This window comes from Acanthisitta chloris, unplaced genomic scaffold (assembly GCF_000695815.1).
Source record: "Acanthisitta chloris isolate BGI_N310 unplaced genomic scaffold, ASM69581v1 scaffold782, whole genome shotgun sequence".
Lineage (NCBI taxonomy): Eukaryota > Metazoa > Chordata > Aves > Passeriformes > Acanthisittidae > Acanthisitta > Acanthisitta chloris.
The window spans coordinates 63,915-79,727 of record NW_008658602.1 but is presented as its reverse complement, the minus strand read 5'-3'; the positions used below and the strand labels follow the sequence as shown (position 1 = coordinate 79,727).

General features: G+C 41.8%; 1 protein-coding gene across 1 annotated transcript in view; it reads left to right on the top strand.

Annotated features, from left to right (window-relative positions):
- Positions 1-363: 363 nt before the first annotated feature.
- Positions 364-15,813, top strand: part of LOC103812140 (neuron-specific protein family member 1) — a 22,637-nt gene continuing 7,187 nt past the window's right edge. Inside the window, exons 1-2 of the mRNA XM_009085149.1 lie at positions 364-509; positions 4,490-4,606. Coding sequence (XP_009083397.1) covers positions 381-509; positions 4,490-4,606 — 246 coding nt within the window. The 5' untranslated portion in view covers positions 364-380. The remainder of the gene's footprint in view (positions 510-4,489; positions 4,607-15,813) is intronic.

Sequence of the window (15,813 nt, the reverse complement as noted above, 5' to 3'; positions counted from 1 at the left end):
GGGGATGCTCCGCCGAGGGGATACGCGGCCGCGGGAGCCGCTCCGGGCGCTCCCATCCCGCGGGAGCATCGCTCGCAGCATCACTCGCATCGGGGTGACGCGTAAAGGATTTTGGGGTGGGCTTTTTTTTTGTGTGTGCTGGTGAACGCTTTGGGTTTTTTGTTGTTTTGCCTTTAACTTTGATGGTGATAGCTCTGCCCATCGTTATCACTTCCCAGAACGCCGAAACGTAAGCGAGTCGCACCGACCGACGCGTAATGATTATTTAATATTTTTTTTGCCTTTCGGGGAAAGGTTTGTTTTCTGATGGTTTTTGCATTTCCATGCGTGTGTGTGCCTGTGTGTTGTGCCAGCAGAAAAAATCCCTCTATCCTGGAAGAATGGTGAAACTGGGGAATAATTTCAGCGAGAAGAGCACAAAGCAGCCCCTTTTGGAGGATGGATTTGACACCATCCCCCTGATCACACCCCTGGATGTCAATCAGCTCCAGTTCCCACCTCCTGACAAGGTACAGTAGGCTTTAGTTTCCACCCTGGAGAATCACACCCAAATCTCAGACAAACAACAAAAGAATAGGTTACATGTAAGGAGCAGCTTAGAAACATCAAGAAATAGAGGGTAGTTTAAGGCATGTTAATTTCCTCGGGGGAAAAAGATAGCCATTAAGCTCAGGAAAATCCCGTGATTCGCATGAAGAAGCAGTGGGAAATGTTAGCGATGAGCACATATAGATTTCAGTGCTGGTGTATGAAGCATATGAATGTACAGATGCAAGATTCTCTGCTGTATTGTCATTGCCTTTCCTATTCTGTATCTTTCTCTTTTGTATCTGGAAGGTACTGTGTATTGTCTGTGAGCAGCATGAATTTTCTCTGTCCAGAAAATGCTCCTCTGATGGGGGTGTAAATCCCTGCTTTATTTCTCTGCAAGATGGGCATGGGCAGAGAGAACTTCCATCTTCCTTCTGTGCTTCAGGAGGAAACTAATGCTAACCTCAGACTAGCTGAAATAATGAGATGAGAACAGGCCGTTGAGCTTCCTCCTTGGCAATTTATTTTGTTCAAAAACCTTCAAATATGTGATTCAGATCCTCTGTGTTTAGAAGGGGACAGTCCAGTGAGCTGCTTACAGGTTGGAAGGGAAAGTGTGCTGCCTGCATTTCTCATTACAGGGGTTCGTTAGTAAGGATTTAATTTTAAAGATTTAGGAAGGTGATGTAATGATAGAATTTAAGGGTTGGAATGGGCCTTATAGATCATCTAGTCCCAACCCCCTGCCATGGGCAGAGACACCTCCCACCAGAGCAGGTTGCTTAAGGTTTCATCCAACCTGGCTGTGAACACTGCCAGGGTTGGGGCAGCCACAGCCTCCCTGGGCAACCTGTGCCAGTGTCTCACCACCCTCACAAGAAAACACATTTTCCTAATATCTAACCTAAATTTCCCCTCTTTCAATTTGTACCCATTGCCCCTTGTCCTGTCACTGCAGCTCCTAACAAAGAGTCTCTCTTTCTCCAAAACAGCCTGATAGCCTGTGATATCCTGTAAATATGTTTAATGTCCTCACAATAAAGAATTCAGTGTTACTACAGGTAAGGCACACTGTAGTAGGGTACTTTTTTAGGTATTTCACTATCCTGTTTTTCAGCATCCTATTTTAATGGGATACTTGGATATTTCTCACATGCCTCTGGCATAAAAGCTTTGCAGTCTTCATAACATTTTTATTTTTGGCCTTGTGTCTTAACACAAACTCAATTCTACTTCTGTTAAACTGATAACTCTATGTCCCTCAAAGCTCAAAAGAAAAATCCACAAAATATTATCTTGGGGTAAAGAATTTTAGGTTGTATATTTTTCCTTGGTAGAGCATTGCTTGTAGGCAATACAAATAAATTTGTGACCTCCATTTTAATTGCTATCAGCACCATTCTGCATTGTGTCTGGTGACCAGTTGGCAGGCATAAATGCAATAAGCCATAACAGCTGTTGGAGAGCCTGAGGGTCCATTTTATTCCTTTAGTTACATGGGTGTAAATCTTGTAACTGAGGACAAAATCGCACCCTAAGGCTTTAAAACAAGTTAAGTCTTACTGTGTCTGATACTCCTGCCAACTGGTGACTGGGTAGAACCGATTACCAAGGACCAATGTCCAAAGGAATTTGTTATGTTGCTGCACTGATAATCAGAAGTCTGACCTAGGGATCTGTGTGGTAATAGGTTTAACCTGAGCAGAGTCTCTGTATTGAGCCCAAGAGTTTCTGTGCTAGCCCCACTGCTCCTACTGGAATGGGGCAGAACTCCTCCCACCTTGATGAAAGCAAATGTCCAGCTAGTCTAGAGGCTTAAATAAAGAAATATTTGGTTTGTCTGCTCGTTCCACTGTCTAACTGTATATTAGCTTTCCTTTCCTTGTGCAGACGTAGAGGGGGAAAATTAAAGCCATGAGTTTATTGGTCCTGCTGGTTTCCTTCTGTAACTGTCTGTTTAGTCATGTCAGTGTCTCTTAGTGGTTGCTACAGGCTCAAAGGCAGGAGCAGCGGAACCGATGTGAAAAAAACAAACGGTATTAAGGAAAGATTGACACACAGATCAAATTCTGAAGCATGCAGACACTCATGTATAATGAACTGGAGTACATACTTCATATATCCATGCTTATTATTCACTTACAAGACTCCAGTGTGGCAGTGAAGCATAACTTCTTCAACTGTAGTGACTACAGTGCTAAGAATTTGATGATTTTGACAGCTTCTAAATTAAAGGGATGAAGTGATTTAAATTCATATTTAGATATGTTAAACAAAAGAAGACATTACATAACCAAAGCAGTTAGGACTGTACATTCAGTGTCAGCTGAATGTGATTTGAGTTGCCTGAGATTATGCAACATAAAGGGGGGAGGAAGGGAAGTAAAATGTTAAAAAGCATTCCAGAAATCTTCATGCAGTTTACTTTCATGATGCTGTTGGGCAGTTATAAAGTTAAGTGGGTAATAACTACTGTCTTACTAATTATAGCTGAAAATAGGTAGTTTCTAAACCTGTGTCCTGCACAAATGTGTGTAATGCTGTCAAAGTGTCTAATAAGCTTTCTGGTGCTGTCTAGGTGCAGTTACACCTTCTAGGTACCATTCAGGGAAGTGTGAGGAAGGGAACCCAAAACTTGTCATTTCGGTGTTTGGCTACCTCTAAGTGTCTCAGTCTTCATTTCGGAAAGATGGAGAGAGAATATTTACAAGGGCATTTAGGAGCAGGACAAGGGGGAATGGCTTCACACTGAAAGGGAGTAGGTTTAGGTTAGATTTTAGGAAGAAATCTTTTTGTGTGAGGCTGGTGAGGCACTGGAACAGGTTGCCCAGAGAAGTTGTGGATGCCCCAACCCTGGAAGTGTTTAAGGCCAGGTTGGATGGAGCTCTGAGCAACCTGGTCTAGTGAAAGGTGTCCCTGCCTACGTCAGGGGGATTAGAACTAGATGATCTCTAAGGTCCCTTCCAACCCAAGCCATTATATGATTCTATGATAATGTGCTTGCTATTAATACCATGGGCTGTGCTAAAGATAGAATTCGATTCTAAAAATCTAAAAGAGTAGATATATTTATTCCTTGGAACAACAGAGAAAATTGAGCAAATCTTAATAGCACTGTCAGGAGGATAAACTGCACCTTGTCTTGAGAGAGATACTTAGAAAAAGATCCTGAAAAATGCAGAAGATAAAAATGAGGCAAATAGGTTAGGTATGTGGAAATTTTGTACAATTAGAATGCGTAGAAGACTAGAGATACGACTGACGTAATGAATATTTTGGGAGTACAGGTAAAGTGCTAAATTGTGCAGCTTGGGGCTCATAGCAAGGAATAAACTGAAGTTGAAGAGCCTTAGGTGTTTGAAGAAATCTCATTAACACAAGGGCTTGTGCACATCTTGCTGCTTGCAGCTGGTAATTCAGAAGTTAGGTGTTAAAAATAAGAGTGCCAAGGGCCATAGTCTGTCACATAGTAAATAGCAACTAGATGGGTCATGTCAATTTTTTTTAGACTCAAAGAACACAGCATCATCACCTGCAAGATTTCTATGGGCACTCTGTAAAATCTTCTAATCCTGTTGGTCTCCAGTTTGAAATCCCATTAACAGGATATCCTGAAGCAAATGCAGGTATCTGTTTTCAAACTGGACAAAGTGGGAAGGTCCATGATTTGGATTTGACCTATGTTTGCCTGGCATAGGAGCACAGTATCATCACAGATGAAAAAAACTGAACATTTGTGAAACTGGTCCATAACGAGTCTCAAACCACTTTGAGAGATAACTTGGTTGATGATCGATATGCTGAAAAAATGAGTACTAATTTACACTTTCTAGAGAACTACACAAAATGTGGGGGGGAATCTTGTGCTAGGTGTGCTTGTAAGCAGGTTAAAGAAGAATTAATAATTATGTGGCTAGTTTCAGCTAACAGCTTTTTGATTCATTCTTTTTTTTTAAAGGTTGTGGTCAAAACAAAAACAGAATATGAACCTGATCGCAAGAAGGGAAAGTTCCGTACTCCTAAAATAGCTGAATTCACAATCAGCATCACTGAAGGGGTCTCAGAAAGATTTAAGGTAAGCAGTGCTATCTGAAGATGTTAATGACTCTGTTGTGTTTGCAGAGTGCTTAAAATCAGTTGCTGATTTTAGTCAGAACTGGCTGTAACAAAGTGCCTGCTGTAGGTATAGCTGGAGAAAAAGAAGTTCAACGTTATGATAGTTCAGTATTTAGCAGTGAGAAGCAAAATCAAATCTTTTGCAGCATTATGGCTTGTAAGATCTCAGTGGCAGATGAGTTCAGAAGGTGCTGCTGTCAGTGGGGTAGCACTCAGGGCATGGGTAAAGCTCCTGGTTGTGTTGAAGGACAACAACCACAAGAGCATATCTTCTCTTTTTGGCTTCTTATTTCTCGCTGTGGCCAAACCATTCTCTTAAAAGCACTGTCATAGTCCATTATGTATTTTTTTATGGTTAAATGTATGACTTGGCAGCTCGGGGATCTATACCAGAGCTCTTTGCTATCAGTATTCCAATTTAATCTTACGGCTTGGTGACGACTGTTACTGTCAGATGGCAGTTCAGCAAGGATCTGACTCAGATTTACTCTTTAGTGTCCACACCCCTATTACTCCCTTCAGTAGTCCCATAGGAGAGCTGAGAGCTTATTAACTGGTGCAAGGATTGAATTACCTTTCCCCCTTCTCACTGGAGAATAAGGTTTTTTTGCCCTGTGTAAGTGAAGCAAAGCAGGAAAGTTGGCACTTTCAAGCTTCCCTAACTGTTCCTTTAACAAAGAAAACTGACAGCTTTTCAGTGCTTTTAATTTGGCATCTTAACAAGGATGCCAAAGCATTTTTAAACAGTAGGCAGCCACACTCTTCAGTGCACAAGTACAAATACATGTGGAAAGCCTAAAGTTCAGTATGAGGGAAAAATTACAGTTTCAGTAAAGATGTGGGTTCTCTTTGCATTGCACAATTCTAAGCTCTGTTTGCATGGCAGGGGTTTTAGGGCATACCCAGAGATTCTGGTTCTGGTGTGCCTGAGCAGTGGTTCTAAAAGCTGTCCAGGCCCAAGTCTACCTGCAGGAGTGTCTGTACAGCTCTCAGGGGAACCAGAGCATGCTAAACAAACAGACTGAAGGCTCAGGGAGGAATTAGACTGTATTTGAAAAGGAACTTTGCAGAGTGTTGCCATGACAAGTGTTTTAAGTGCCAGTCACCTGGTGGAGTCTTCAGCCATACAGTGAAGCATGTGGGTTCCCTGTAAGCTGTGTGGGAAACCACCTTGGATAGCTGAGATGTTATGGGGTGTAGTAGGGTTTTACTAAGGAGGTAAGAAACCTAGTTCCAGTTTCTCTATTCCCTGATTCGGGGAAGGACATCCCTTCCCTCAGGGAAAATTAGCATTCTCTCTCTTTATCCTTCTGGCACCATAGTACCAGTCCTTGAGAGTAATTCCCCTCCTCTCAGGTGAAGGTTGGGCAAGATACAAACGGACAGCTCAGAACAAGGAGAACTTATATCTGGCTGTTTTTGTGCATGTCCTGGTCACACTGAGGTGACTGGAAAATGCCTACTATGTTGTAGAAGAGAAAGGGGGAAAAGTTCTTAGTCTGAGTACCCATCTGGGACTTTGGTTCCAAGCAGCTGAGTGGAACCTATACTTGAGGAATTTTGTGCTTATGCTTTAGCTGTGGGGACTGAGGGATTTCATTGCTGGAACATCAATTTGTAGATAAGGAAAGGTTTTGAATAGCTTAGTTGCACCTAAATGGTTTGTGCATCCCTTTGTAGATCTGCTTTGTTTTCTGTCTTTATTGGGTGAGCTGAGCAAATGAGACCTTGGTGGACAACACATAACTAGCTTGTTGTGCTGTTGGGTAATCTTTTCTAATTTGTCTAGCTGAGCAGTTAGAAGCCTGAGCATTTTTGCATTGCATTTTTATATACCTTTGTATGGCATACTTTAATATCCTTTAGATACTACTTTATGATGATCCCTTTGGGATTAATCTCATACTACAGGGTTGCTAGGTTTTGCTGCTAGGTAACTACTGCATCAGAGAGAGGTTTCAGTAAGATTTGGTATCTCTTGAGAATTGCAGGGTGATTCACACTGTGGCTCTAAGTCTAAGCTTCTAAAGGAGGTGGGATCAGTTAGGAAAATTGTGGTCCAGTTAATTGAAAACAATGTTCACGCAGAACATTCAGGTCCTAAAAAAGTCCCTTAATCTCTATATAACAGTATTAGAATTGAATTATGCTGCTTGCAACATTTTAAAGAGAACTGACTGGTTCTCCAGCAGGGATGATTGTCCTATTCACCACTCCCAGTAGTAAATACGACATGAATAATTGATGACATTTCATAAATATGTAGATGAAAAGTACTGATTGTGTGTGAGGGTTTTCTCCTGGGTCCTTATTAATTGTGATCCATCGTGTTAACTGCTGCTGTTGATTCTGAGAAAGCAAAAAGATATTTGTTTGAAAATTAAATATTTGCGATAATTATGAAATGCATTATTTAACTGGTGAGATATTGACTTTGGCTTGTGTTCATGAAAGAAAGTTTCAGATGCCATTTTAATGACTTCAATATTGTACAGCATGGATGCATAAGCTTGCCACAAGACACAGCCCAAATGTTGTGCTAAAAATAGAGCAAGTCAGTCAGTCATATTTACAAATAATTCACATGTGTATTCTAAGATGTACTTGTTAAATAAGGACAAAGCAGATTGCATTTTGGGGATTCAGCAGTGCAGAGCATCTAAAGCTGTTCTCCTTGAGAAATTATACATTATAACAAATGAAGCAACTCCAGCATGTGCATGTCATGTAGATCATTTGGTGTTTTAGCACCTGGGTGAATAAGAAATGGTAAAATGTGTTTTCTGCATTCAACCCACATTACCACAGTCATTACAACAGAGCTTAGAATGTTTACAAAGAAAACTACAAGTATAATTTTCCTCTATGAAGCCACATTGGAATTCAAATCAGAATCTCTCAGAAGAATGTGAAAATATCCTGATGCTGAGAACTCTGTCGTCTTAATTTAGTTTTATGGCACTAACCACACCAAGGAAGATGTGATTATTTTTTTTTCACTGAAGATTATTTTCTTTGAGAAATAAAGTCTTGCTTTTGTTCTTTGAACACTGTAGGCTGATGTGGGGAGGTGGTTCTTCACATCTGGAAAGCAACTTTGAATGAGGGAGATTTTTCTCTCCTGCAAATTGTTTGCTGTACAGAATAACACAACAAGATGGAAATGTAATTTCAAAGGAGCTTTGTGAGTTAGGACATAGAAGGAAGCTATGGCAGAAGAAAATTGATGGTATCAGTTACCCAAGGCTAAACCTTTGCCTCCCCCATGGAAAGATCAATGTTTTTACAAACTCCAGTTTGATTTTGTAGTGGGATGGCCTGGCACACATTGAATTGATTTACAATTGACAGTTGTGCACAAACACACCCATTTTTTTTCAAAAAAGTCTGTTGTATCAAAGCAGTTTTTCCTGTCTTTGGGAAAACCTGAATAAAGAACATTCAGAGGTATTTTGAATGCAAACACTTATGTTTCCCAATAAATTTCAAGCCCTTGAATAAACCCAAGCTGTGCTATGCCTTCAGCCTTTTGATTCTATTCAAAGGCAGTTCAGTTCTTCAGACTTTATCCTTGACATCTCTAAGTACATCTAACTGCACAGCCAAAGCCTCAAGCTTTATTTCTGTGGTAAGACCATATGGTGCAATTCGTGTCCTATCCAAGCAGCAAGCAGTTGTTGAAATGTCTGCACGAGGTTAGGGAAGAGGAATCCACACTTCCTTTCAAGATCAGTTCTTGCAGTTTTACCTGGTTGTTTTAAGACTGCAAAAATATATGCAACGTATATATAACTATTCCATTGTTTTTTCTGTCCTTCAAACCTATCTCTGCCTTGAGACTTTTGTACCTGTTCTTATTAATGGCAATGATTATTATTGCTGCAGCAATAATCAGAGACAAGGAGAATGCTTCTCACTTGGTTGCTGTGTGATTACCCTGTGTGTCAAGTAGCTCTTTGCTCCCACTTTAAAAGTCTGTTAGGTGCATGAGGTGTCAGCTGATTCCTGTACAGGATATCACTTCCTTAAGTATATTCTGTGTCTGTCACTTAGTGCTGGAAGAATGACAGGTACTTACTGTCATGAGTAGTTGTGTTTTCTTCAGTAGAACTACTCAGAGGATTAAAGTTGCTCACAAGTATAAGTGTTTGGCAGGCTTTGAATTTTTCCGTTACTACTTCAAACAAGAAAAATCAAGGAGGCTTTTCTTGCAGTGTAACTGCTATTTTAAAACAATTGATAATGAGTAAAGGCACTGATGGCAACTGTTGTTTTTCCTTTGTTTAAATGTTTGATGTTCTCTGATATGACATTGACTAATCCTCCTGCTAAACTTTTGGCTGAAAGGATTTTATTTACAGTCAGAACTGGAAGATTTAAGTAAAGTGGATGCCAAAGAGCAGCTCCCCTGCTTATAAGTCAGGTGTCCTCTGCCATTGTCTCCATTAGAAATCGTTTTATTGGAACAGAACCAGTGACACTGGTGACACAGAAGATGTTTTGGCTCTCTCTAGATATATCACTTAAATAACCTTTCCTCTTCTGTAGTAACCTTATCCAGCCTTTCTCCTGGCCTCAGTAATATCTTCTGGGTTTGTGTGGGAAGGCAATAAGGTTCTTAATCTCGGTGCCACAGGGTTTCTTGAACTCTTTCCTGAGATGTCTGTAGTTAAGAAAGTAATATGTGATGCCATGTGATGGAAGATGAGGAGAGCATTGTCATGAGCAGCTGAGTTGAGGCAGAGTGCTGGAAGCTCAAGGCCACTGCCTTGTTGACCTGTTTTTGTCTCACAGTATGTCCCTCAGGTTTCATTAATTGACTCCCTTGCAGGCTGGTTCTGTTGTTGTGCACTGGCACTGTTACTCAGCACTGGTTCTGTAGCTTCTTTTCTGTTACTGCCCTCATGAATCTATCTGCCTTCCTTGCTGCTACTCCGAGTCATCTCCAGGTGAGCATCCAAGACAGTTTTCTCCTCCTCTTTGTCATCTCTGTTTGAGAAGGACAGTCTTTTATAGAAAAGAAAAAAATCATTTTGATTTCTCCTGCTTTTTCTGTACAGTCTGCCCCAAAACTATCATCCTCTTTGAGCACTTTGGGAATGTTTTGGTGAAGAAGTTGAGTTTAATAGATGGATACCAGTCATATAGCTAAACATGACATGTGATCTTAGAAATAGTCTTCTGAAACAAGGTACCTGGTTGTATTTTGAGTCACTGATTGTCTTGTGTATGTATGTATATTCCCATAGCAAATATAGGCAATTGTAGCAAGTTGTTCTATGTAATCTGCATTGCTCTGTCACTGAACACGAGTGAAATGCTGCATGTATAGCTAGAAATGTTCCTTTTTTTCTTTCATGTTGCCATTTCCTGCAAAATGAACATTTCTTAATCCTTGAGTGCATTGTTTCAGACACATTTTTCATGTAAACTTCCAGGGACAGGCTGAGGTAATAGCAAACGAGGACGTAATTTTGGAAAAGCAGTGATGTTAGGGGAAGTGGAGAGCTGATTTTGGTGTTCTCCAACGAGCTGGTAGAGGGCATTGTGCAGCTGGAGATGCAGGATTTGAGTGGAGAGAGGTGAAATGGAGGTCACAGCCATTTGCAGGGAAGTCAATGCGATGGTTTAAGAATTTTAGTCCGTGGGATGTAGCCAGACACAATCTATTGTAATTGCAGTCTGTCTGCCTGAAATTCTCCTGTAGTTTAAATTGGATAGCAGCAATCTTAATTTCCTGTCCTAAGTGGTTGTACAGAGCTGCTGTATTTCACCCTGGAGGTCTTCGCATTTCACTGGTGAGCAAAGCATAAATTGGTTGTAAATCACTTCGTATGAAAGGCTCTGTGTAAATGTATGTCTTCACTCTTCTCATTCGGTGCTGGCACCAAGTCTGTGCCTAGTGCATTACAGACAGATCAGAAATGAAAGTTCTGCTCCCAAGAGGCTGCAGTTGAAATAGATAATGTATAGATGTAGAGCAGAGATGAGATGTGAGCAAGTGTCAGTGATTGAGCAGTGAAAATTACTGCATATCTTGTTAGTTCCACTTTAGTTCTACTTCTTATCAGAACAGTATTGCTTCTAGGTGTGGGTTTGTGTGCTGAAGGAAGGAAAAGCATGAAGGAAGGTGTGGTGCTAAGCAGCACAGTATGAGTGGGTTAATGCAAGAATTTCAGGCCAGAGGAGGAGGCATGAGGAAGGTGGAGGGAAAGGCAGAGGAAAACCAGATGGTACCCAGGCTTTAGTGGGACAGTGGGATACAGGCCAAATGGACAGACAGGCCTGAGAGGAGCAAAAAGGGTAGACTTGTGCATGCTCTGAAACATGGCTTGTAATTTGTTCAGAAAGGGGCAGGAGCCAGGAAAGGCTGTGAAGAGAAGAAGGCACAGTTGGTGCAATTGATGAATTTTGCTGTAATGGTCCAGCTTGATTAAAAAAGGACTTTAATAAACATTAGTGGAGTGAGGAAGGAGGAGACTGCAGTAGCCAGGCAGAGAAAATCGAGCTTGCAGTGTTCCACAGCTGAGGCAAAGGAGGATGGAGTGGTTGGGAAGATCTAGCAGATCTTATGGTAATGGCCTCATCACAAGCTGTTTACATGTTAGTGTAGTTGTCAGATAGGGTGAGTTTCATGTGTTTGGCTAACTGCTTACTGAGTCTGAAGACAGGTTTTTTGCTGTAGGTAGGCTTAGTTCATTCATTAGTCATCTCTCATTTCGATTACTCTAATGGCTTCTGGCTAGACATTGTCCTTCTTCTGCTCTTCACTTGCAATCTAATCAGAAATCTGCCACATACATAATATCTTGTCATCTTCTCTGTTCACTTAGTTTTGCTGCCAGATCCCTTTGAAACGAGGTTTAAATGACACACTCAAGATGAAAGCAAAACCACACTTTGAGTTCCTAGTTAAAAGCAATGGTTGTTTGTCCTATCTTGTAGTTATTTCATGAGAAGTATTTTAAACGCCCATCACTCTTGTGGTGTGACAGTTACCTTGGAGTTCTGCAGGGTGTACATGGCAGTGAATGATCAGAGTAATTCACAAGACTTCTGCTCCCACTGTGTGGGGTCCTGCACTGCCAGCTGGCGACCACAAAGAGAAGAGACTCAAGATTTCCTTCCAGAAGATGGGGAGTGATGCTTCTGCACACATTGCACCCACTTCTGCCTTGCACTGAGCAAGAGGGCAAGGTGCTGCTAGTGCCTTGGTAGGAGGAAGAGAATAACTTCAGTTTAGAGCAAGTTTGCAGAGTTGCTGTGGAAGAAAGCAATCAAATGACAGTTTGGGCATTGCTTGTGGTCTAAAGAGCACCTTGTTGCCTTCTCTCTTAACATGCTTTTAATTCTGAGAGCCATCTGGGAGGAGAGTGCTTGGAAGGTGAAGCAGAGCTAGGGTTGCCCTGTGTTCCTGGCTGGGGAGAGAAGATGACAGCCTCAGCTTCAGAGGTGAACGTGGGGATCTGGCAATTGTGGACCATCAGAGGTGGTTATTATGAGAGTGAAGAAAAATGGCTAATAGAAGAAAGAGAAGGAATTTCAGCTTGTAAGGGAGGAGTGGATTGGATTAACAGGTGATTGCGATCACCTTGGGAAGAAATCCATCACTGGATTCCATCTGTGTTGTTTGCATCCGTGACTGTCCTTAAATAGAAGTTACTCATGCCCTGAAGGATGGTGAGAGAAGGGAGCTTCTCTCTTAACAGGAAGGAGACAAGAGCTTACTTGATTAGGGATTTGCAAATGGAGTATGATTGCAAATTATTGGAGATAATGAGAGTAAAAATTTACATGTTAATACCAAAATTAGTAACATTAGGAAATACAGTAAGTGAGAGAGAAAGATTCTGTGAGAATTTTGAACCAGGAGCCCTGAGAGCTCTTCCCAGTGGATTACTGTGTGGCAATGGAAGAAACATGCCTGATGTGACTTGTATGAGCAGTGAGAGCTCACAGCTCTACAGCAGTGGCTTAAACAGGTAAATGCTCCATATCTCAGCAAATCAGCCCTGAGGTTGTGGCTCTGCAACTTCAGGCCATTCCTAAAGGAATTCCTGCCCTGAAGTTGTGTCAGGGTAGGTTTAGGTTGGATATTAGAAAAAGGCTCTTCACTCAGAGGGTGATTTGGCACTGGAACAGCTCCCCAGGGCAGTGGCCACAGCCCCAAGCCTGGCAGAGCTCAAGGAGCATTTGGCTAATGCTCTCAGGCACAGGGTGTGATTCTCAGGGATGTCCTGTGCTGGGCCAGGAGTTGGTCTTGAAGATCCTCATGGGTCCCTTCCAACTCTGAATAGTCTGTGACTCTCTGAACTTGCCAGGCTCCAGCAAACCACACAGCACTGGGCTTTTGTCTTCTTTCAAAAAACACAGTAACTTTCCAGACCAGTTTTGGAGCCTTGAGCAGAGTGATCTGCAGTGGTTGTGGAAATAGGTTTGTTTGTTCTATTGTCTAATATTTAGTCTCAATTACAATATAGCTTGTTAGCATGTTGTTCATTATGTTCCTGAGACCTCATCTATATGTCAGAATGGTTATGACTGGGAAGTAATGCTATAATTGTCCTGTTTGTTGCTAGTAGAATGGCCAGGAAAGATGGTTAAAATGCTTTGAGATTTGAGAATCTTTTTCAAAACATTTGAAACTTTGCTCCTATCTGTGGCAGAGACAAATGTGAGCTGAATTGATCTGTGGCATAGCAATTGTTGTTTGTGTCCCATGTCACAAGCCTGTGCTCCGACAGAGAACAGCCGTTGTTGAAAGCAGTAGAATATATCTTGTGTGGAGCATGGGAAGTGGCAGCAGTAATACTATCTGGATTTTATCTTTTCTATCCCTTCTTTCTAGTCTCTTTTCCCTTTCTTCTCTAAGGCAAAGAGCAGTGACTGTCAGAGCAAAAGGAACATTCTAACATACACTTGGAGTCAGTGGGAAATGAATGACCCAAACCTGCTGCTTGGACTGTGCTGTGTGTGTGTTGTAGAGCTGCTGGGCTGGGTGAGGAGTGCTCCCTCCTTTCTGGTTCCTCATCTTCCCATGCTGCCCAGCAGCTGCTGGAGCTCCACAGGGGAAGGAGGACTTGGGGCCATGTCCCCACAGGCAGATCAGGCTGCAGAGCTGTGTTGGGACCCAGGCATGGTTAGGTCCTGCTGGGCAGGTGCATAGGGATTGAGTGTGAGGGGCTGAGACACCAGCAGGGTGTTAGGGAGGTGGGACATGGAGCCCCAAGTGGGAACTTCAGGCTCAGGGGAGAAGAGTCAATTTTTCTAGAGACTGGAGTGCAAGGAAAAATTTGGAAGAAGAATAGAGAATAAGGCTCATTACAGTTGTGGGGAGGGGAAAACACTGGAGGCTGGAATGCAAGGTTTGGGCCAAGCCAAAGTGTGAAGAGCCTTGTATTTGTGTGTGGGTGGGATAGCTGAGGGAGCAGTTTGGGGCCCCAAACAATCACAGAAGACAAAGAGAGAAGCTTGATTAAAAACCCATGAGAAGGGCTGAGCTAGGGCATAGCCTGGCCAGGAATGGGGGTGTGTGTCCTGTTGTTTATTATTAAGCTGGGCCACAGAGAGTGACCAGAAAGGAAAATGTACTTTGTCTCTTGGGTTCATGCAGGACATCCTGAGACATGGGACATGTCAGCAGAACATGAGAGGTTGACAAGACAGAGTGATCTATCCATGTTAACCTTTGTGTATGAAATGAGTAACAAACTTGGGGAAAGACTAATTAGATTTGAAAATTCATGTCCATGTGAAGTTTTCAAAGGGTGGTTAAGAATGATTATTTATTTATTTATTTATTTTTAAATTCAGTGACTGTTCGGGGAAACCAAACGTTGATAATAACCAGAAAGTTCCTTTGCTCCATGTCTCATTTTGGTTGGCATTGTTACATTAATGCCTGTATTTCTTCTGCTAAATTACCTTCTGATCTGCAGTTCTCCCTGCCTCTCCTCCAGCCTTCCTTTTTTTTTTTTTTTTTTTTTTGGCTTATTTTCTGTGTATCAAAAATCCTTACAAAATCTTTGGCTTACACATTACTCCTCAACCTTGTTTCAGCCAGGAAATTTAGCACTTGCTGTGTTACCTGCCCCTGGTGAAGTTCTCTTCCACAGCATGAGCAGTCCCTAAAAGTTCATTGCATCCTAGTCTCACTGCCACACACAGTTTTTAGCATTGCAAAGTCTTTTAGTTCAGGGGTTTATCATAAAGGGTGTGTGGGGGTTGATTTTACCAAGAGGCAAAGTAATTTGTTGGTGGTGCTTTCTCAAATACCACACTTGTTTGCATTAATTGACCCTGATATGCCCAAGTTCTGTTTTTAGCTGTCTTACTCATCTTCCTTTAAAGTTTAGATCACATTATACTTTGTTTTACGAAATTAATCATATAATCTAGTTTGTTTCTGTTTATTATTGCTTCTTATGCTGTAGCACATGCTCGCTTCTTTCTAACTTAACAAAATAAATCTCAACCACTTCTACTCTGTAATCTTCTTGAGCTACTTGTTTGTCTATCAGTAGAAGCCTTAGAACAATAAAAACACACACCTGGGATACTCTCTGAGGTAATGAATGCTGTTTGCTCAGCTCACACCGTCCACAAAACCAGGTGTGAATGAGAGAGCTTTGCAGGAGAACTGCTAGGCCAAAATTTGTGCTTTCTTTTGTCAGCTGGTTGAGGTAATTCTAGAGGTAATTCTGTCTACTGTCACACCTGAAAAGGCTGCTGGTCTCCAGGAGCTCAGAGTTTATATCTGGGAAACTTAGCTTGACACTGATTTCAGATTCTTCTTAAGGTGTCTTGGATTTTCCTCCAGCCCAAGTTCAGGACTGCAGAGGTCCTTAAGGACAAGGTGAAAGCCAATGCCCTCTAAGGCAGTCTGTAATGGATTCTCTGTGAGCTCTGTGGAAAGAGGTGCAGCAGAACTCCTCAAGGCTAGCCCAGTGTTGAACATGGTCCATCCCCTTACAGATCTGACAGGGAACTACTTCTGTACAGTTTGTGTGATGAAGTAGTACTGTTTCAATCTATAAATTAAGGAACATTGAGCAACCAACTGTACAGACTACATACATTCAGAGCAGGTACAAGAATCATAAAATCATAGAATTTTAGGGGTTGGAATGGACCTTGGAGATCATCTAGTCCCAACCCTCTGCCATG